At 35.6% G+C, this 21,303-nt stretch overlaps 2 protein-coding genes across 5 annotated transcripts in view; one reads left to right on the top strand and one right to left on the bottom strand.

The window, feature by feature from the left end:
- Grd (GABA-gated ion channel) overlaps nucleotides 1-21,303 on the top strand; it is a 140,991-nt gene that overhangs the window by 33,728 nt on the left and 85,960 nt on the right. Inside the window, exon 1 of one of the 3 annotated variants that reach the window (XM_034328004.2) lies at nucleotides 20,631-20,932. The exons of the other annotated variants lie outside the window; for them this stretch is intronic. The gene's annotated coding sequence lies outside the window, so the exon portion shown is untranslated. Of the gene's footprint in view, nucleotides 1-20,630; nucleotides 20,933-21,303 lie in introns of those variants that run through there. 3 annotated transcript variants of the gene reach the window in all.
- On the bottom strand, nucleotides 342-9,077 carry LOC117606033 (putative citrate synthase, mitochondrial). 2 transcript variants are annotated; one of them, XM_034328000.2, is made up of 8 exons: nucleotides 8,789-9,077; nucleotides 7,926-8,138; nucleotides 6,371-6,709; nucleotides 5,689-5,894; nucleotides 5,191-5,323; nucleotides 4,241-4,435; nucleotides 2,832-2,933; nucleotides 342-571 (listed from the first exon to the last, which is right to left on the bottom strand). In XM_034328000.2, exons 1-8 carry the CDS (start codon nucleotides 8,900-8,902, stop codon nucleotides 362-364), a joined length of 1,512 nt encoding a protein of 503 aa, XP_034183891.2. In that variant the 5' UTR covers nucleotides 8,903-9,077; the 3' UTR covers nucleotides 342-361. The 2 variants fall into 2 exon arrangements, with proteins under 2 accessions (XP_034183891.2, XP_034183892.2); XM_034328001.2 differs by having other exon boundaries at nucleotides 8,769-9,076.

Genomic DNA, 21,303 nt, shown 5'->3' with positions numbered 1-21,303 from the left:
TAAAACAGAAAAAAAATGTAGCTCAATCGGACAAACAGATCCTGAGATAAAAATTCGTAAGTGAAGCCCGTTTTCGCCAAAATGGGCAAAAGTTGCAAATTACAAAGGTCTGTAATTTCTAAACAATTCGAAATCGGCAAAATGATGATTTAACTCAACCCCCCCCCCCCCCCCCCCAATTTTACATGGACTACAACACATTTCATTTAGAACAAAATCACCGATGGTGACGTCAAAATGTGATCGATTTGGTATGGAATAACCATATATTAATTTATGATAAAGAATACCTACAAAATTAGATGATAGAATTGAAAATGTGTTGTATGAAATATATCGATATTGATTGAATCACTGATATTTATTTTTGTGGACGTTTAACATATTTTCTTTGTTTATTCTTTCTCCGCGATCCTTGAATGGAACTTAAATAAGTGTAAGTGCATTTTGATCCTGGATGCTCAACCGGTGCATTAATAGCTTTTGTCCAAATGATAGATGCAACTGCACCCAATGCTCGTGACATGCACAACAGTACTTGATTGAATGCCATGTCTTTCATTCCGTAGAACTTGAAGAAATACAATAAATAATTAAACACACTATCGGAAAGGTAAAAAAGAAGAATAGGATTAACAAACAAAATAAGCATACAGGGCTGAAGAAAACACTTCATGGAATTATTAGAAGGAAAAGAACGCAATTACCAAGAAAAAGAGAGATCAAAGGAAACGGAGAAACAGCAAGATCCAAGTGAAATTATAACGGAACAAGAAGTGTAAATCAAGAAATTGAAAACAAGAAAGCAGCAGGAGAAGACGGCCTAGAAAACGAGGTCTGGATACATGTAGGAAGAAAGGTACTCACCAGAATCACAATACTGATAATCAAAGTATGGAGGGGAGACGGAATGCCAAAGAGATGTAAAGTAGGTGTAATTAGCCCTATATTTAAGAGGGGAGACAGGGATAATGTAAAGGATAAGGGATCGCGATAAGGGATAAGAAACAGAGATAAGGCTGCTAAATACGGCATACAAGATATACGCGATGATTCTGGAGAATGGATTAAATGCAGAACTAGAGACCAGAGACGCAAGCAGGCTTCAGAAAAGGAAGAAGCACAATGGACAACATTTTTATACTGAACTACGATATACATACTGAGAAAGGAGGAAAGCTATGCTTTCTTCCCCAGAGTTAATTCTAAACACTGGAAAGTCGAAGATAATAATTTTCAAGAAAGGAAGAAGCCAGAAAAAAAAGGTGAAATGGAAGTGGGAAGAAGAGGAATTAGAAGAAGTAAAAGATTTCAAATACCTAGGGTATCACTTCCAGAAAAATGGAGAAACGAGGATGCACTGGAGAGGAACTGCGAAAAAGGCGATGATGGTGATGAAGCAAACAAGCGGAATAGGAGAAAAAATATTTAAAAACAACTTTGAAAGCAGGATGAAGATCTATGGAAGATCTATGGTGAAAAGCGTCATGATGTATGCAGCGGAGATATGGGAATGGAGCGAATCAGAGAGACTCGAAAAATCACATATAAAATATATAAAATGGGTATTAGGTTTGGACGTCAACGTACCAACATGTTGAACACCTTGTATATAGTAATGGACAAAAATAAAAAAGGACAAAATAAAAATAGAAGCAGGCAGAAGAGCGGTGAGATACGAAGAAAAAACAAGGACGAAAGGAATAAACAAGATAATACTGGAATGTTGGAAAGAGGTAGATACAAAATGCGGAAGAAAAAGATCGAAATGAGAAGAGCAGAGAAGAAAATACTACGAAGAGGAAGGAATAGAAATAAAGGACGTTAAATCTAAATGTACAGGAGAGCTAACGCTAGCAGAAAATCTGTCACAGTTAGACAAAGCAGAACAGTGTCAATTTTTCTATGACAGAAAAGTAATAGGAAGGTATAACGGAAAATACAGAGGAATAAGGGAGGAAAATGATTGCAAAGTTCAGATGTGGAAACGAAGAAAGAGGCAATAGATACTGGAAAAATAAAGAGGATAACGTCTGTAGAATGTGTGGACAAGGACTGGAGACAATAGAACATTTATTAAAAGAATGTAGGGAAGTGGGAAGAGATAATGAATTAACAAGGTCGAATAGTTTGCAGGGACAAGAGCAGGGGAGAAAATGGATGAGGGAAATAATCCGAAGAAGGAAGAAGATAGACCAGAGACAGAAGAACTGAAGTTCACGGGCAATATTGTATTAACTTATTGTATATAATTTATAATTTATAAAATATGGTAGGCGCAATTACGTGCCAAACCCCCGTTCAAAGCCGAAAGGCATGAAATAAAGTTATCTATCTACCTATTAATCACACTATTAAACAAAATAATTAAACACTCTTATTTAATAATACCTAACAATACAGAAGAAAAGAATAATTGACGTATATTATTTAATATTAATATATCGTATGATATGTTTAATCAATTATTGATACTTTTAGTATGAATTCTAATAGTGACAAAAAGAAAATACTGCAGTTTTGTTAATTTTTGAAACTTAACTTTGTTTTTTGCATTATTTATTTACTTCGTATAATACGAATTCTTACGAAAGGGAATTGTTTTTTAAAACATAACGATTATGTTATATGAAAAAAAGTCATTACTTCAAATAAAAAATAATAATAATAATAATCCCTAATAGTTTCAGAATAATAGAAGAAAATCCTGATTTTAATATATCAAAATATTTTTCAAACGAAATTTAGATGGAAAATAATTTCTTATGATTGTAAAGTTATAATTATGTGAATAAATACAAAATAGAAGCATTTAAAACAATAAAATATACCTGAAAAATCGGTGCCGCAATTGCATTTTGTTCAGGATAAATTTTCTTTCCTTTCGAGGTCTTCATCATCATAGTAAGCATACGAGTGATAGCTTGTGATAACTTGAAAATTATTCAAATGCATTTTATTGATTATTTAAAAATTTCAGCAAAAAATGGAAAAGTTACTTCATTTTTATGTAGAATAATTAATTACATTCTTCTTTCTTTAAAAAAGATGCATAAAAATATGTGCATACTATTATTAAAAGAAAAAAGTCATATTTACGTACAGAATTGAGCAAAGTAGGCTTCCCTAGGAAAAATGGTGATAGGAAGTAAGAATTTTCAAAATCCTAATTTTGTCGATAATAATGTTGAAACTGATTTAAAAGCAAAGTAATATAATTTATAACTATTAAATATTATAAAATTGAATATATAACTGAGTACGAATAACAAAGTAAGTACTGATTGAGGGCCGGAAGCTCGGACATCGCCATTATCTCTAGGAGAGCCTACCGTGCTCAATGCTGTACAGTAAAAGCTGGATATATGCAACGAAAGATTGGCTGGATATATGCAACATCGCTATCCCCTCCACTTGGGGACCCCCCTAAGCGAACCGAGATGCTCGACGAGGAAGCCGTGTAATACAATCCGAACCGTTATATCGGTGTGACTAATACTAATTCAATGATCAAACTTTTTTATTTTTAACTTTTTCTTAATGAAAATTTTACTAACACATTTGTGAGATTTTTTTGATTAAAATGACTCCAAACACGATATAGTTTGAATTATATTTATAAACAATAGTAATAGAATAAACAACATAGAATTGACACCTCGGCTACATATGTATAAGGCAGGCCGTACACCAAAGATACATCAAGCACGTAACATACAACATGCAACACGTCGCATGTTGTGTACGAACGTAGAATAGGTATTGCGGCACGGTACAAACGATATGTACGGACGCAGAATCGACACCTCGACTGGATATATGCAACATTAAATGCCCAGAATCGATACCTCGGCTGGATATATGCAACGTTTGAAAGCTGAATCGGCACCGCAACCGGTTTTCATTTCCAATCCTCCTTTGCTTTTCGCCAACTTTTAACATCAATTTTAGCAAGTAATTATAATTGAAACTATATCGTGTTTGGTACCACTTTAATCACAAAAATCTCACCACTGCGCTAGTAAAAGTTTCATTAAAAAAAAGTCAAAAATAAAAAAGTTTTTTGATTCAGTTAGTATTAGTCACACTGATACTCTCTCTATCCGCCACTGTCTGTCCCTTTCTACGTTCACGCTTGGCTAGTCGTCGCGTGTAACCCGAGATTCGACACCTCTGCTGGATATATGCAACGTCTGGGTCCCAATGTTTGTTTCATATATCCAGCTTTTACTGTACATACCTTTATTTCAGAATCATCTGGCATATACTCTCTCGAGTAATTCATCAGTGCATTGTATCGTGGATCACCCAGTTCTGCTTCTTTGTAACCAATTAATGCGTTCCTTTTTATCAAAGTGCCGAGATAATCTTTTAATTTTTCTTCTTTAGGCTCATGACCCAGAAATTGTTGTATTTTATTTTGGAATTCCATATACTGTAGATTTAAACAAAAGGTCAAATAGATACAATTAGACAAATCAAAGTTGGGTAGAATTTAATGTGATTAAGGATTAACTATGTACTTTGAAGAATTACAATTGAAGTAGGAATCAATAATTAAAATTGGAACTTAATCGTCGATTGGATCAATGATTAAAAGAAATTAATCGTCAAAAAATTGCGATTGAATAAAAATATTGAACTGATTCTAAATATTAATCGGTAATCACCAATTGATAGTTTTTAATTTAAATTAAAGCAAAACTCTATTTGATATAATATTATGCATTAGGTACATAGTTAATTGTGAGAATTATTTTTACCACACTTATGATTCTGATTAATTTTTGTAAATTGTAACAAAAAAGAAATTTCCTTATTTTATATTTGCTTTTGGTACTACTCTTTTTTTAAAATTAGTACCTCATACCTTATGCGATTTTGGTAAATATGTTTCTGTTGGAATATGCAGATTCTTTTTCTTTTTTTATTACAATTTAAAAATTGATCAAAATAATACAAGCAGTGAAAATAATTCTTAGGTATCAGTTTTTTCAATCAGTAATTGATGATTATAGATTAATACTTTTTAATCAACAATCAACGATTCATGATTCATATTTGCAATCAACTAATGACTCAACTCTTTTATTAATTAATTTATTCGTGATTGATGATTAATTTCTATTAACGATGCTTAATATTATGTGAAACATATTAATTGAAAATTGGTAAAACATGCGAAAGTACTTGTGACAGTGTGCCACTTTTTGGTTCATTGTTGTATGCTAATACACCAGCTGCTAAAGCTTGATTGATATCTAATTGAGAAGCACCAAGTATCTCTGTAACATGAACAGCAGGAATTCCTCCATCCTCGTCTCTGGAAAAGTAATTTTGAAAAAACTCAGTTCTAGTAGCACAACAGTGGAGAGTTCCGGAGAGTTAGTTGAATTCTCTACTGAATAATTGAATTTCTTAATAAAATTTCAGATAACATTGCCGAGAATAAACGAAAATGAAGAAAATTGGATTTATGTAATACAATTATAATGCTGATAAGATATAAGACACAAAATTATAAAATATTGTAAATGTTACAGAAAATGTACAAATATTGGGATGGATAGATTTTCAATTATTTTAATAAGTTAGAAAAGAAAAAAAAATATTCATAACATAAAAAATGATGAAATAAAAATAAAAGTTAATTGTACAAAATGAAAAGCATATACTCGATTTACTTACGCATTCAAAATGATAAATAATCGAAGGAAATCCGCTATAGATTTTGTATGACTTCCAGAGATGTTGGAGGCTTTGCTCAAGCATTCCAAGAAGGACTGCACCCAGTCACCTTCTTCTTTCACATTTTTAAACTCTTCAGCCTTAGCAATTAACCCAACTATTGCAGGTAACGTTGCAAGTAGCTCCATTCCATCTTCATAAGTGTACTTGAAACAAAAATTCATAACTATACTTTGTTCATAGCTATTTTATGTAGAGGCATGATAAATGAAAATCAAAGTTTCTCTTCCAAAACATTATCATTTTGCTCAATATTTTTCTTCGATAATTTATTCAAAGCGGAGTGGATTTGTAACAAATTTGTATAGTTACTTTAACCCTTGAACAGCAGAGTCTGAATCAGTTACTTTCGTCCTGGATACCAAAATTGTCATGTCTACGGACATTTATAGAGGAATATTAGGGCTACATATAGGTATAACTTTTTTCAAATTCATTCTTAACACTTATTGGTAATAAAGCCAAACATGAAAAATGTTACTTTTGTCCCCGGTCTCCCCTACCCATGGTAAACTTCGAAAAGTCGTCCAGGACTTAACGTATTAATCAAAAGAAGCCTACATTGCACCCACCTGTATACCAACACACTATGTTTTTCATCACGCCCTGTTTTACAACTTACTTCCCAATGAGTGTGACTCGGAGCTCCATTTCTTAAACCTTCTTTCGTGTGTTTTCCACAATCAAAGACAGTGAGAGCCATTGACAATTTTCCCAAAGGTGTTGTTGTCTTTGGGAGAGTCTGAAGAATGGAACCAACGATTCCACCTCCTGGTCCTGACCACCAATCCTTTCTATTTTGACGTCGTATCGACCAATCGGCTATTAAAGAAGCTGTTTGTTCTCGGGTTGGAACATCGCCTGTTAATAGCAACCAGAATACAGCTTCAGCACTAGGTGACTTTCCTTCTCGAGGTAAAAGCATGATCACTTCTGGTATTGTCAGCCCTCTGTATTTGATCTATAAAAAGCAAAAGATGTTATTCGACTCACTTCTGTAAATATTATTTTGAACTTACAGTAAATAAAATATACAGGGTGTTCGACAACAGGTGGGCAATATTTTAAGGGGTGATTCTAGGGATTAAAATAAGACAAAAATCAAGAATAACGAAATAGCGTTTACGGCTTTGTTTTCCAGTTATTAACGTTTAAAAATTCGAGTAAAAAGCGCCAGAAACCTGCAATCCGCTCAGCACCGACGACCGAACGTCACGTCAGCAGGGATCGGTACAGTCATAACCAAGAATCGTTGAATGGTAGAAACTTACCTCGTGCTATTCTGTTTCTCGGTACTGCAGTATTCGGTTTCGATTCTTGGTTATGACTGTACCGACCCCTGCCGACGTGACGTTCGGTCGTCGGTGCTGAGCGGGTTGCAGGTTTCTGGCGCTTTTTACTCGAATTTTTAAACGTTAATAACTGGAAAACAAAGCCGTAAACGCTATTTCGTTATTCTTGATTTTCGTCTTATTTTGATCCCTAGGATCACCCCTTAAAATATTGCCCACCTGTTGTCGAACACCCTGTATAATATTTATTTATATTGATACTCATAAGGTAAGCGAATAAATTGAAAATAAATTATACTGCAAGGGACCATGGAGAGAATCCTTTTTCCAGAAAGTATTGTAAATTTTTGTATAAACCTTTTATTGCATTAAAGAATAGGGTGTCACAAAATTTTAGTCCTTTTTTAATCTTTCTTCCTAACTTATTAAAAAAAAAATTCTTTCACAGACTCAAAATTCCGTATCAAAACAGATAGTGTCAAGAAATTTGTTTCTTATAAAGTACGAAACAATGAAATTGGATAAATCGAAAGATATGGGTAGGTTACATCAGGACCGAATTAAGATTACTGAGGCTCGGGACAATTACTGTTTGAGGGTTATAAACTAGGTTTAAAAATTGGAATGTATGTTATAAATAAAACTAAATGTCATTCAATCGTAAAGAAAAATACTGATTTACAAATTAATAATATTAAAGGACAAACATCGGAAAGATACATATTTTAATGATTTAATAAATTCAAAAGGAGTGGATTTGCAATGGTAATTAGGTTAAAAATTTGCAAAATTATAGTGGACCCAGGGCTGTAGCCCCCGAAGACCTCCTTTATCTTACTGCTGTACTCGAACACAGTAAAAGGATTAGTATGTGCAAATACTTACTCCGTACTTCGGATCAAGTTCAGATGTTTCCCTAACCATGGTGTTCACTCCGTTCAACCCTTGGTACATATTTTCTACCGTGATACGACTGATCACAGAACACCCATGTTGTTGACGAAAATTTCTTAGCAAATCATAGTGTATTGGAATCTTTTCGCACAGGGCTTCTTTCAAATTTGTACTCGTACTAGGAACCCCTCTTACTGTGCTTACCTTAATATTAATTTAACATTTTTATATTTTTGCAAAAATGGCTAATTTTAAGGTGTAATTTTACAGTTAAAAATTGCAAAATTGAATCTTTTTCAAAACTGTCTAATAAAGTAATTAGCAAAATTAATTTTAATTATAGCCTACTCAGGCCCCTTTTGCACAAAATCTTGAAATGTAGAAAAGTATACATTTTAACATTGCATATCTTTTATTATGTATTTATTATTTGCATAATATCTAAAAAAAGATCTGAATACACAATATGGTTAAATTCTTATTTAGACTCACTGCATTCTCTGATAATAATATTTTTCTGTTCAAAACCAGAATTAAACATTTTTTTTCATTATAAAAAAAGAATTTGTTTTGCATCGGTCACCACAAATACACTATTATATAAATAGAATATCTATCTTGATTGTTCATTTATGTCCGATTTATTGTTAGGTACGAGTTAGGGTGAGTAGGTTAACATTGATTTATAAAATTTGTTATAGCTTCGTTAATTTTGAAGATGCAACAATGAAATTTCGAATATATATTTTTAAAAAAATCAGAAATTATGCGTTTTATTCAAAACGGGCCTCAGTGCAATTTTGAACAGCAAATTGGCTGCGAGTAACCTCGTACATCGGTAAATCAATTCCAACCGTCAATACGTGTTGTCCTTTGATATTATCACTGCCAGTCGGGTATTTCCTGACATTCCTTAAAATCATCGTGTACCCATTCGTACGTTGAAATTTTCTGTAACCACAAAACATTTTCCCTGATTTCTTCCGGTGAAAAGAGCAGTTTTCAGTGGTGAACAATTTTCACAATTTAGGATCATTAGATTAGAAGATAAATGTCATTTTAGTAGATTACTGATGACTGTTTGTATGTCTATTTTTTTTTTTTTTATTTTAACTTAGAATTTAGTCATTGCTAATGAATCCTGAATGTAAATTTTTATTGTATACATATCGAGAGGTATTCTTTTCTTTTTTGTTTACATATCGATACCTTCTCGTTTGGCAATATTGCGCCATAAATCTGTTATTCTCGGTAACCGAGAGTAACGGAGAGAGGCTCGTGTTGACCCTTTGAATATTGCCGAACGTAGAAAAGGACAAAGAGCGAAAAGACCTCACAGACCCTCAAGCTAGCAGTTCCATTTGAAGTTGGAAAGGAAGAGTAATAACGTCATAAAAACGTTAGAAAGTAGTGCCAAATATTACATGTTTTTCATTCGTGTCCAGTGCAATAGCAACAAGACAGTGGCCGCACGAACAGTGTGTTGCGGCAGAAGGGGAAGTCACTGTTATCGGCATCACACGAAATGATCGGCCCCTTTCGGGGCTACCCATTATTTAAACATTTGAGTAACTATGGCGAATGTCGCTGAAAAATGAATAAAAATGTTTATTTACTTGAAACAACCAGTCCTTTTCGGACCACGGAAATTTCAATTTGGAATGTTAATTAATAAATTCTACAATTTTATTTTGAAATAACTTGTAGTACGTGTTTCTTTTGCAAAATAACCTCTCCTTTTAATTGCTGTCATCCGGTGGAAAAAAAGATTAATCAAAAACGTTAATTTTGCACTTATTTTATTATATAAAAGATTGAACAGCATGTTTACCAGTAAACTTTTGATTTTCTTTTCTGATAACTAAAAGAGCATTTTTCAACGAAGCTAGTCGGAAGCGAAAATCTATCACGGCTCCAGTATACGTAAGGTGTTAGAATTTCGGTAATACGTGATCATTAAAATGCTGCGCTGCTTTTAAAAGTTTCTTTGTCATAAAAAATTTTGATATGTTCTGTATGTTCATGGTGTGAAACTATTGAATTGATTGTGAAAGGCATGGTACAGTGACAAAAGATGGATTGATAAAAAGCAAGGACATTGTGGGAACGAGTTAAACGGAAAAATTCCGTATAAAGGGTGCTCGAAAATGGCACCGTCAGCAGTATTTGGGATCTCTTTTGTTTCACCCCAGTTCTTTCCTCCCCCTCTCTCTCTCTCTCTCTCTCTCTCTCTCTCTTCTCTTCTCTTCTCTTCTCTTCTCTGCCTACACTTTGAGTTCGACCTCCAATACAACCACCTCTTTTGCCTTACATACCCGATAACCTATATTCGGAGAAGAGTTTCTTCTTTCCGAAGGAAAGAATTTACCTCTTAACCTGCATTTACAGTAATGCTAGTAATTGATTTCTAAGACCAATAGATCGATCCCGAAAATTTTCTCAGAACTCTGTTGGTTTATCTTAATTTATTTTAATACATAGTAAGAAGCTGAATTGAATTAATATAAGCACTTTTTAAAAAAGTAATAATATATTTACAATATTATGACAGGATTTGAGAACAACTTGTTACATGTATAAGTTTGCACTTGTTTTACTTGAACAAACGCGTAATAATTTGATTGTAAACTATCTGCTTTTATCGTTACTTGACTTTCTTTGACTCGGTTCTGCACCGTTATAGAAGGTGATAGAAAGTAACATTTAAAAATAAATTTAATAGTTTATTTATGAATCATTCACAGTCATAACCAGAGACGATATGGGACTTATGTAAATTTTTACCGGAACATTAATGACGTGACGGGCTTCTTGTATAGGATTTCAATTAATTAGGCCTCATATCTTTGCGGGCCCACCGGGAATTTTCCCGAACTTTCAATGGCAAGTCCATATCCCTGGTTATAACTATAACGATTTATTTATACGTACTTTCAACTAAATTATGCGCAATTCTTCAAAGATTGAATGCCATGTTTCTTGAACTCTTTTCTATAATTGATTAAAAGTAATCAAATGTTAATATATCACATTGAAGAATTGGAAATAAAGAATAACATCGCCGAAAGCGAGGATATTAAATGCATATCTACACAACAGAAATTTAGACGTTCTCACGACTGAAGAACTAACTTACTGGCTTGTAGCCTATCAGTTATAAGCCCATAATAATTACGTATCAAACAAAATTTACTCACTATAAAAACCCATCACCATTATGCAATAAGAGCACAAACTGGACACTTAAAAAAAAATTGAATCTAATCTCAACTGTAACGTTCCTTTAAAGACTCCCAAATGAATTAACAAAGCAGTTAATAAAATAACGGATATTATACAAGAAGCTGCATGGACGTTAGCTATACAAGATAAACCATTCATTCAATGGGGACCTGTATTACCCAAACAGCATCCTATAGAAGATCAAAGAAAAAAAACAAGGTAAAGTAAAGTGGTAGTGAGACAAAACGAGGAATAATAAAAGAATACTAAACAGACTGATTAAAAAATTGAAACAAAACTTGCAAGACTACAACAATTCAGAATTCGCAAATTACTTGAAGTCGCTTTCACCGTACGTGGGTATTAACTACTAGAGATGGCGTGCAAAATCACTAACGGTGATTTATCACAGTGATCGTAGAATCACGATCACGATCGTGAATGAAGTTAAATCACAATCGTGATCGTGATTTTCTTATCTTGGATAATTGCTCTTTGTAGTTCTTGATTAAGTGTTTTTTTTATGGATGAGTCTGCTGCCCTTTTTATCGTCTCAATAAATTTACTAAGGATAGAGTTAATTGTATAGAAATTGATTGTACTAAAACGGATTGTACTAAGATGTTTTTTCTATGGATGAGTCTGCTGCCCTTTTTATCGTCTCAATAAATTTACTAAGGATAGAGTTAATTGTATAGAAATTGACTGTACTAAGACGGATGGTATTTGATAATCTTTTGGATATTTCTTGCCGATATTTTGTCCAACTTGCATGTTGGAATTTCCATTTTACTGGTTTGTAGATCCTATTTGAAAATCGGATATTTCGAGAAGCGATATCTTAATCGGAAAATAGTCGCTGTTATACAGATCTGGTAATGTTACCCATGTAATGCTCTGCACAATTCTAGGGCTACAGAGAGATAAATCAATCGAGCTCGGCTGTTCGCAATTTTAAAGTGTGTGAGTGCATTAGCGTTTAAAAGGATAAGATTATTGTTATCCATTATTGTTTCCATGGTTAATCCTCTAAAATCTGTTTTTTAGGACCCCCATATGGGGCTGTGGCTGTTAAAATTGCCCACAAGAGTAAAGGGTTCTGATAGCTGCTTAATTATATGTAGAATTTCGTGTTCTTCAAGTCGTTGGGGGAATATAAATGTTACATATATAGAACGTTCTCGGTGACATTATTTTAGTAACTACTACTTCCAAATCCAAAATTAGTTATTAATTTTAATTTGTATTCCACTCTAGCAATTACTCCTCCAAGGGACTATCACTTTATCTGGAACACCCTATTAATGGATTAAGAAAGAATTTCGCTTTTCTTTGTTATTACAGTAAATCTTCTCATATCATCTCTATGTTGCTCTACCCACATTGTTCACCGGTTTCTTCCTACACCTACGTATATCTCATCCGACGCCTATGTTCTCTTCATTGAAGTCAGTACCGCAACAGGCGACTTCGGCCCTCGATTCTAAAATCAATTTTTATCCGACTTCGAAAGTAATGAAGATACTCAATTCGATCAGTATATGCCTTTTTTTCTGGCTTTGTTCACCGATTACTCCGAGACGGATGGACCTATCGGAACGAAACTCTTTGCATCTTGTAGAGTGTAACTCCCCATTGGTCCCGTAAAAAAAATATTTTGCATTTTTTCATTCCTAACTTTTCATTCCTGACTTTTTTTTCTAAATGTATATTCACCGATTACTTCGAGACGGATGGACCAATCGGAACGAAACCTTTTGCATGTTGTAAAGTATATATATATATATACTCCCGATTGGCCTGGTTAAAAAAACATTTTGCATTTTTTTATTGCCACGGATTATTATTGCAAAAAACAGGAAGTTTCTAATCTCAACATAGGATGACTTCAATGATCCTTTAATATGTTGTAGGGGGCGTGATGCTGAAGACCTTTATCATTATGCATAACTAACTGAAAGTTTTAGTTTCCGAGATATTCGTGAAAAACTATTGTTATTACTACATTGAATTCTACGTATGCCTACGTGTATTCTACCGCCTACTCTGGCGGTGTATGGATCAGCATACAGTCGCCTATTCTCTACTGTTTATATACACATATCGTGTCGACCGAAAACCAGTATACAAGTGAGTCTCGATTAATGATAGTTCACATAGTGCGATATTCGATTTACTGCCAATTTTAAAATTATACCAGGTCGCATTTAATGCGAACAAAAATTCAGTTAGTGGGAGGCTTGCGAGGCTTTTATCGATCCAGACACGGATCGAAGCATGCAAGTTAACAGAAACTTGGATAAAATACTTGGGTTTATCATCACACATACGAAGATATGAACAAGCAGAAGAAAGTGCCATCAACACTGTTAAAATACTTAAACATGTTAAAAAATAATAAACATGTTTATGCTATTATAATTTAATAATATACGTATGGAAGGTATATTTTAAAATTTTGATCGTATATTTTCTTTAACTAAGAACCAATTCCTATATTTCAAGTATTCGAATAGTACGAATTCAAATAATGCGAACAATTTCTGGGATTTATTACTCGCACTAATCGAGACCTACCTGTACATATATAGGGTGTTCGACAACAGGTGGGCAAAATTTTAATTTTATATTTTCTTTAACTAAGAACCAATTCCTATATTTCAAATATTAGAATAGTACGAATTCAAATAATGCGAACAATTTCTGGGATTTATTACTCGCACTAATTGAGACCTACCTGTACATATATAGGGTGTTCGACAACAGGTGGGCAAAATTTTAAGGCGTGATTCTAGGGATCAAAATAAGATGAAAATCAAGAATAACAAAATAGCATTTGCGGCTTTGTTTTCCAGTCATTAGCGTTTAAAAATTCGAGTAAAAAGCCCCTGAAACCTGCAATCCGCCCAGCACCGACGACTGAACGTCAGATCAGTAGGGGTCAGTACAGTCATAACCAAGAATCGAAGCCGAATGCTGCAGTACCGATAAACAGAATAGCACGAGGTAAGTTTTTACTATTCAACGATTCTTGATTATGACTGTACATTCCTCTGCTGACCTGACGTTCAGTCGTCGGTGCTGGGCGGATTGCAGGATTCAGGCGCTTTTCACTCGAATCTCTAAACATTAATTACTGAGAAACAAAGCCGCAAACGCTATTACGTTTTTCTTGATTTTCGTCCTATTTTGATCCCTACAATCACCCCTTAAAATTTTGCCCACCTGTTGTCGAACATCCTGTATAATAACTATCGTTATTGCAAACTCCTATTCTTTAGCGCTACTCTACAAGGAATGCATCGACCGCGATGAAACTTTTCACATCTCGTAGATCTTTCCACGATGGTCCTATTTCCAAAAATTTATGTAACTTATTATTGTTATTGCAAAAAAACCTATTCTTTAGCGATACTCTGCAAGGAATGTACCGATCGCGATGAAAGCTTTCACATCTAATCGGAGATATTTTCGCGATGATACCAATTGCAAAAATTTGGGGAATTTATTATTGTTAATAACTATTGTTATAGCAAGAAACCTATTCGCTGGTGTTACTGTGCAAGGAATGTACCGATCGCGATGAAAGCTTTTCAATCTAATAGGAAATATTTCCGCGATGAGCTCGCTTCCAAAAATGTATGGAATTTATTATAGTCAATAACTATTGTTATAGCAAAACGCCTATTTCTTGGTGTTACTCTATAAGGAATGAACCAATCGCGATGAAACCTTTTGTAACGGGCAATGTGTTTAACGTGGGCATTTTGTAAAATGACCGGGCATTGTGTAGACTGCCCGTTTGAAAAGACACTGTGCAAAATGTCTGTAACAAGTTTCGGTCAATCTATAAAATGTCCGGTCATTATACAGAATACTTAAAGGGTGGTGGTCAATGTATTGAAACGCTCTTGTTACATAGATGTGATAAGTTAGGTTAGGTGAGGCTACATATTTAAATCCCAGGCAACGCTTTCCTGAGATAAGAGTGTTAATAGATAATTTATGTGTGTGGGCTATCCTAACCTATCACATCTATGTATGGTTTTAATAATAATAATAATAATAATAATAATAATAATAATAAGTTTATTGTCAACGAACCGTGGGTATTATATAAAATGTCCAAGCCATTTGTGAAATAGCTGCCCATTATACAGGGTGTTCGACAACAGGTGGGCAAAATTTTGAGGGGTGATTGTAGGGATCAAAATAAGACGAAAATCAAGAAAAACGTAATAGCGTTTGCGGCTTTGTTTCCCAGTAACTAACGTTTAGAAATTCGAGTGAAAAGCGCCTGAAACCTGCAATCCGCCCAGCACCGACGACTGAACGTCAGGTCAGCAGAGGAAGGTACAGTCATAACCAAGAACCGAAGCCGAATGCTGCAGTACCGAGAAACAGAATAGCAGGAGGTACATTTCTACTATTCAACGATTCTTGGTTATGACTGTACCTTCCCCTGCTGACCTGACGTTCAGTCTTCTGTGCTGGACGGATTGCAGGTTTCAGGTGCTTTTTCCTCGAATTTTTAAACGTTAATTACTGGAAAACAAAGCGGCAAACGCTATTTCGTTATTCTTGATTTTCGTCTTATTTTGATCCCTAGAATCACCCTTTAAAATTTTGCCCACCTGTTGTCGAACACCCTGTATACATTGCTCAAAAAAATGGGCAATCTACACAATGGTCGGTCATTTTACAAAATTAAAGTAAAATTAAGTAGATTTTATTAATAGTTGTGAAATACTGGTATAAATGAAATAGAAATTATTTTACACTTTTTAGCGTATCTCGAAGTCGGTTGTATTTTTTGTTAAAAATTATTTTGTACTAGATACACTTTGATGAATGTTTACGGATTCTTAAAACAATAATAATCAGTAGAAACAACAAATGCGACAAAACGTTTAGATAATAATTAGTAGCCGACGAACGGATTTCTATTCATAACACTCTTCTTATCGTATATCCTGATAATCAATTTGAGGTTATTTTAACGCAAAATATTTCACATCCTGAGGAAATTGTTTTAATTGAAAACAATTCAATATTTAAGCAAAGTGAACTTGATACAAATGAGCAAAGCAATATTTCAGAAGATAACCATGATAGTAATATATAAAATACAACACTAAAGAAGAATATTAGTAATTTACAAGGAAGTGTTCCGTCTGACGCGGAAGACAATGACTAAGCTTTTTCGAAGGTTTTCGAAGATAAAACACATTATTGCAGAGCTTAACGTTTCTCGAATTTTCTGATTTTTTACAACCGGCAATTTCACTTTCGCGACAATAGATTTTATTTTCATGCTTCTTAATCCTGGTACAATAGTTTCAAATTTTGCGTCGCGCCATTCTAACAACTGAAAGGCATGTTATAAACCCGGAATTCTGAAAGGTCGACCAAAAATGCATGCGTAATGGTGTTCCCCGATAAGGGTCGATTTGGAGGAACTACGTGACTTTGTCGAGCCTTCGAGGACCCCCTCGTTTTCGTAGAACTTGACCTCACTCTCACTCGAAAGGAGGCTGGCAATTACGAGGTGTGCCACGGCGAACATCGGCCGGTTCGCTCCTCACTCTGCATTTGAACATTGTACGGCCGAAACGGTTCGTATCGGTGCCGAGTCGCCAGCGCTCAGTGCCGCCAGAAGAAAAAAAGACTCGCAAAAACGTTCGGTTCCATCGAGCCTCTCACGCGAACAACATCGGCATTTCGTAGTGTTTTCGAACGGTTCGGGGCGTGGAAGAATACACACTAGCGGTTCGGTCCCGGTCCGGTCTCGGTCTGGTAAAATCTTACTGCACGACTAGATCCACACTATGGCGGTTCGGTCCCGGTCCGGTCTCGGTCCGGTAAAATCTTACCGTACGCCTAGATCCACACTATTCGGTTCGGTCCCGGTCCGGTCTCCGTTCGGTAAAATCTTACCGTACCCATACTGCTATGCCATTTTCGAGCCGCTCTCGATCTGATAGTCAATTATAAAAAGTCTTTTTCGATTGTACTTTTGGCATTAGTAGATGCAAATTATAAATTTACTGCTGTAGATATAGGTTCATATGGAAAAAAAACATATATATATACTGATCGAATTGAGTAACCTCCTCCTTTTTCAAAGTCGGTTAAAAAATAATGATATTAAACAATTTCCATTAAAGAAATATTTAATGCGGCCTTATCTAGGATCAAAAAGTATAGAAGATATTAAAAAAAAAATATTTAATTATCGATTATGTAAAGGAAGAAGATTAGTCGAGTATGCATTTGGGATTTTATCACAAACCTTCAAAGTTTATTGTAGAAAACTCATAGCTAATCCTGAAAATGCCACTACAAGGTGGAAATGTACAAGCTGAAGCGTTTCAAACGAGGGAGCGCAGTCCCGTCCTAGGAAAATATTCTTCGTGAGAAATTGAGACCGGACCGGGACTGGAGCGTGATCGAACCGGAGCTGGAGCGGACGCATAGTGTGTATGCTCTCATAAGATTTACATTGGAGTATATTTTACCGGACCGGGACCGGACCGGGAGCGAACCGAACAAGTGGCTCAAGTGGCTACTGTTCGAGAGCGATTGGGACCGGGCTGGGATCGAAGCGAGATCGTCGTGAGACTGGAGCGTGACCGGACCGGAGCTGGCAAGTGTGTATGCTCTCACAAGATTTACATTGGAGTATATTTTACCGGACCGAGAACGGACCGGGACCGAACCGCTAGTGTGTATTATGTACAGTATCACGCGTATTATGTACAGTAAAACCTGGATAAATGCAACCGAGATTGGGACCCAGTGGTGTCGAATCTGAGTCCGTACACGTCTTTTGTATTTAGCCGACATGTCGATTCTGCGTCCGTACACATCATTTATATTCAGTCGTGGTGTTAATTCAATGTTGTTTATTCTATTACTACTGTTTATAAATATAATTTAAACTATATCGTGTTTGGTATCATTTTAATCAGAAAAATCTCACAAATGCGTTAGTAAAAGTGTCATTAAGAAAAAGTTAAAAATAAAAAAGTTTTATCGTTCAATTAGTATTAGTCACACCGATATTACGGTCGGATCATACAGGGAGATTTTCTCGGCGCGCAACACAATAGCCGCCCCGCACAATGGAACCCTGCTGTGTTTGCGGGCAAAAAGCCCAGGAGGTCAAGTCGCCGGACCCAAGACACACAGAGCAGTCTTGGGTCCGGCGACTTGACCTCCTGGGCTTATTGCCCGCAAACACAGCAGGGTTCCATTGTGCGGGGCGGTTATTGTGTTGCGCGCCGAGAGAATCTCCCTGTATTACACAGTTTCCTCGTCGAGGTTGCACTTATCCAAGCATTCTTTCGTTGCATTTATCCAGGTTTTACTGTACGTCGAAACGCGCATTACATTGGCAATCGTTTTCACGACTCAGGTGGCTGCTCACCATAAAGGCGATCGTGTCTCTCCTTGAGCCGATCCGTTTCAACGACTCAGGTGGCTGCTCACCATAAAGGCGATCGTGTGTCTCCTTGAGCCGACCCGTTTCAACGACTCAGGTGGCAACTCACCATAAAGGTGATCGTGTCTCTTCTTGAGCCGATCCGTAGGAGTCGAGCCTCCTCACAATATTCGCGCGATCGTGCTGCAGCCGATTTGCCTGCGTCGAGACCGTGCCTCCTATTAACATTACTCATGTGTCGACACACACACACACACGCGCGCGCGTGTAGGCGTTTAGTGGTGGGGGAGTGAGGGTTTCGTCTTCCCGGACGCCTTTAGTCCGGGCCGGGGACCGCTAGGTGGCAGCGAGAGATCGGATCGGTGGCAGTGTTCTCGCAAGCGGTCGCCCGGCATGCAGTTCGAATATATAGAAGTTCCAAAGTGTGGTATGATAGGTGTTGGGGGCAGGGATCGTCTGTTGTCAGCCCCCCTGACGAGTCTGACAGACGATCTCGAGACGAAACGTCTTTTTCTCTCCTCTCCTACACACGCCCATATTCGACCTGACACAGTTCCACGACTACGTCTCCCTTGTATTATGAATTTTCTAATTTTGAGAGCCTTTCTTTCTGAGCCAATAAATTTTCCTCATTATTGGCTCAATTGACTGTGTCTTCATTTCGTTGATCCTTATCTTCTATTCTCTTAATTCAAAAATATTTAATTTGAGTTCGACCGGATCCTTGAAACAGAAAAACGGAATCATTCCATGTTGGAAATCTCTCGACACTACAAACATCGTTCGGTTCAAACCTGCAAAAATCTAAAAATCTAAAAGAGGAACGGTCTATCCACATTCAAACAGTCGGGACGAAACGATCGCGCTATCGACACAAGTGTCTTATATTATAATTGGACGGACACGTGTCGTACAAAATCGCGGAACCGAAAGGTTTACTTGGGTCTTACAAGCCCCCAACGAGGAAGCAATCCGCGCGGTTGTCGTACCACACAAGTTTCCACGAGTACGAAGAAACAGAAAGTATTGTGTGACCGGGGAAAACACCGGTTCGTAAAGAAATATACGACTTTCTAATAGATCAACGTATGTCTTGACTAGTGCAGAATAGCATATGAACAAGAGGAAAAAATTAAATGAACACAATAAGAAAGAAATAGAAAAAGAACAACGAAAAAAGAAAAGAGAGGAAACAACGACGGAAAATAAAGAAAAACAAGATTATGAAGAAAACAATGAATATGAAAACGGTTATCAAAGTCTAAAAAAGACAAGAAAGTGTCTATTGTAAAAATCAGACACACGAATATAACCCACATCCACCTTCTAACAAAGAAAGAGCCGAAGATATGCCCTGATTGTGACGAAAAATATAAAGTGAGAAACACAATATCTTTAATGAAGTACATATCTTGCACAATAATCAAGAACAGTTAAAAAATGTAGTAAATTTTCTAAAAGACACTAAATTGCATAACTTACTTTAGTTACCTAATATTGTATAAACCTTTCACCGAAATGTACGTAAATGATGTACCTGTAAATATCAACTATTGCAACAGTGGTCGCTAATAAACACGAAGACATATGCGATCTTAAATAAATAAATTCTGTCACTTCTTTAATGTAAAATATAGCTTTAGCTTAAAATGTCGATCATTGTATAGTTTACCCTAAATCTGGAATACATTGATACTTTCATAGCACGAAACAGAAAGTGATATTTTCATTTAATTGTAAGTATCAAAGCAATATTAATTATTTTTTATTCTTATATTATGTCTTTGATATTAAATACTCGATTCCAGATCAAAATTCGTAGACTGTTACGATATCAGTTTCAACACTAATAAAAGTGCGTTAGGTAAACTATGTAATATGAAACTTTCACATTTTATATTCAAACATTTAATAAGGTATTGAAAATTCTATGTGTATGTTCAGTTTTGTTGCTTACGATATGTGCCTGATATCTCTGTTAAAAGTGGTAGGGAGCGATAGAACATCCACTAGCGGGGTACAGAATACACGTGGAAGCAAGAGGGAAAAAGTGGGGTGGTTAGAGCGAAGCTGCGACCCTTCGTCAGCTGTCCTGTAGCAGTCAGTACGCGTCGTGGCTCCGCCACGTGCTTTTCGTGTCTTGACGAAGTGTATGTTAACAACAGTGAACAGTGGTTTCTGCGGCAAAATAATTTATATTGTGCTGACAAGAACATTTAACAACACTTTTCTACGATCACAAATATCATCGTTCTTGTTACTATGTGATGAAGAAATCTTTCTACTGTCTAGCATGTAGCCTAATGATTTTATAATAAATCGAGCTTAATAGGTGAGTGATACAAATATGTTGTTATTATTATTATTATTGCGAAAATAGTGGACTGCGATTGATTTTTTTATGATTACTTTATGATCGTGTTGTATTTTGACAATGCTGTATGAATAATTATTGACGGTTACTTTTAAGTGTTCTTTTATTGTGTATGTATTACGTAAGTATTTCGCACATGATCCATATGCAGATGTATAATTAAGTGTTTGACTTTATTTTGTGTTAAAGTGATTTGAAATTAAATCATAGTATAGGTACAGAAAGTATTCGAACACCGATCGTTTCCAAACAACACATCGTAAAACTGCAGTTTATTAACTAATTTTTATAAAGCAACGAGTTTATATATTTTTGCAGAGATCCTTAAA

Source organism: Osmia lignaria, chromosome 2 (assembly GCF_051020975.1).
Source record: "Osmia lignaria lignaria isolate PbOS001 chromosome 2, iyOsmLign1, whole genome shotgun sequence".
Lineage (NCBI taxonomy): Eukaryota > Metazoa > Arthropoda > Insecta > Hymenoptera > Megachilidae > Osmia > Osmia lignaria.
This window is presented reverse-complemented; position numbering and strand designations above follow the sequence as displayed.

What these genes read in the sequence shown, in the direction of transcription:
- LOC117606033 (XM_034328000.2), bottom strand. Translation starts at nt 8,902, where the DNA reads ATGTTTTGTGGTTACAGAAAATTTCAACGTACGAATGGGTACACGATG. An exon ending in AAGGACAACACGTATTGACG is followed by an intron (nt 8,139 to 8,788) that starts GTTGGAATTGAT and finishes ATTAATATTAAG; the next exon opens with GTAAGCACAGTAAGAGGGGT. An exon ending in CAGATGATTCTGAAATAAAG is followed by an intron (nt 2,934 to 4,240) that starts GTATGTACAGTA and finishes ATAATTTTCAAG; the next exon opens with TTATCACAAGCTATCACTCG.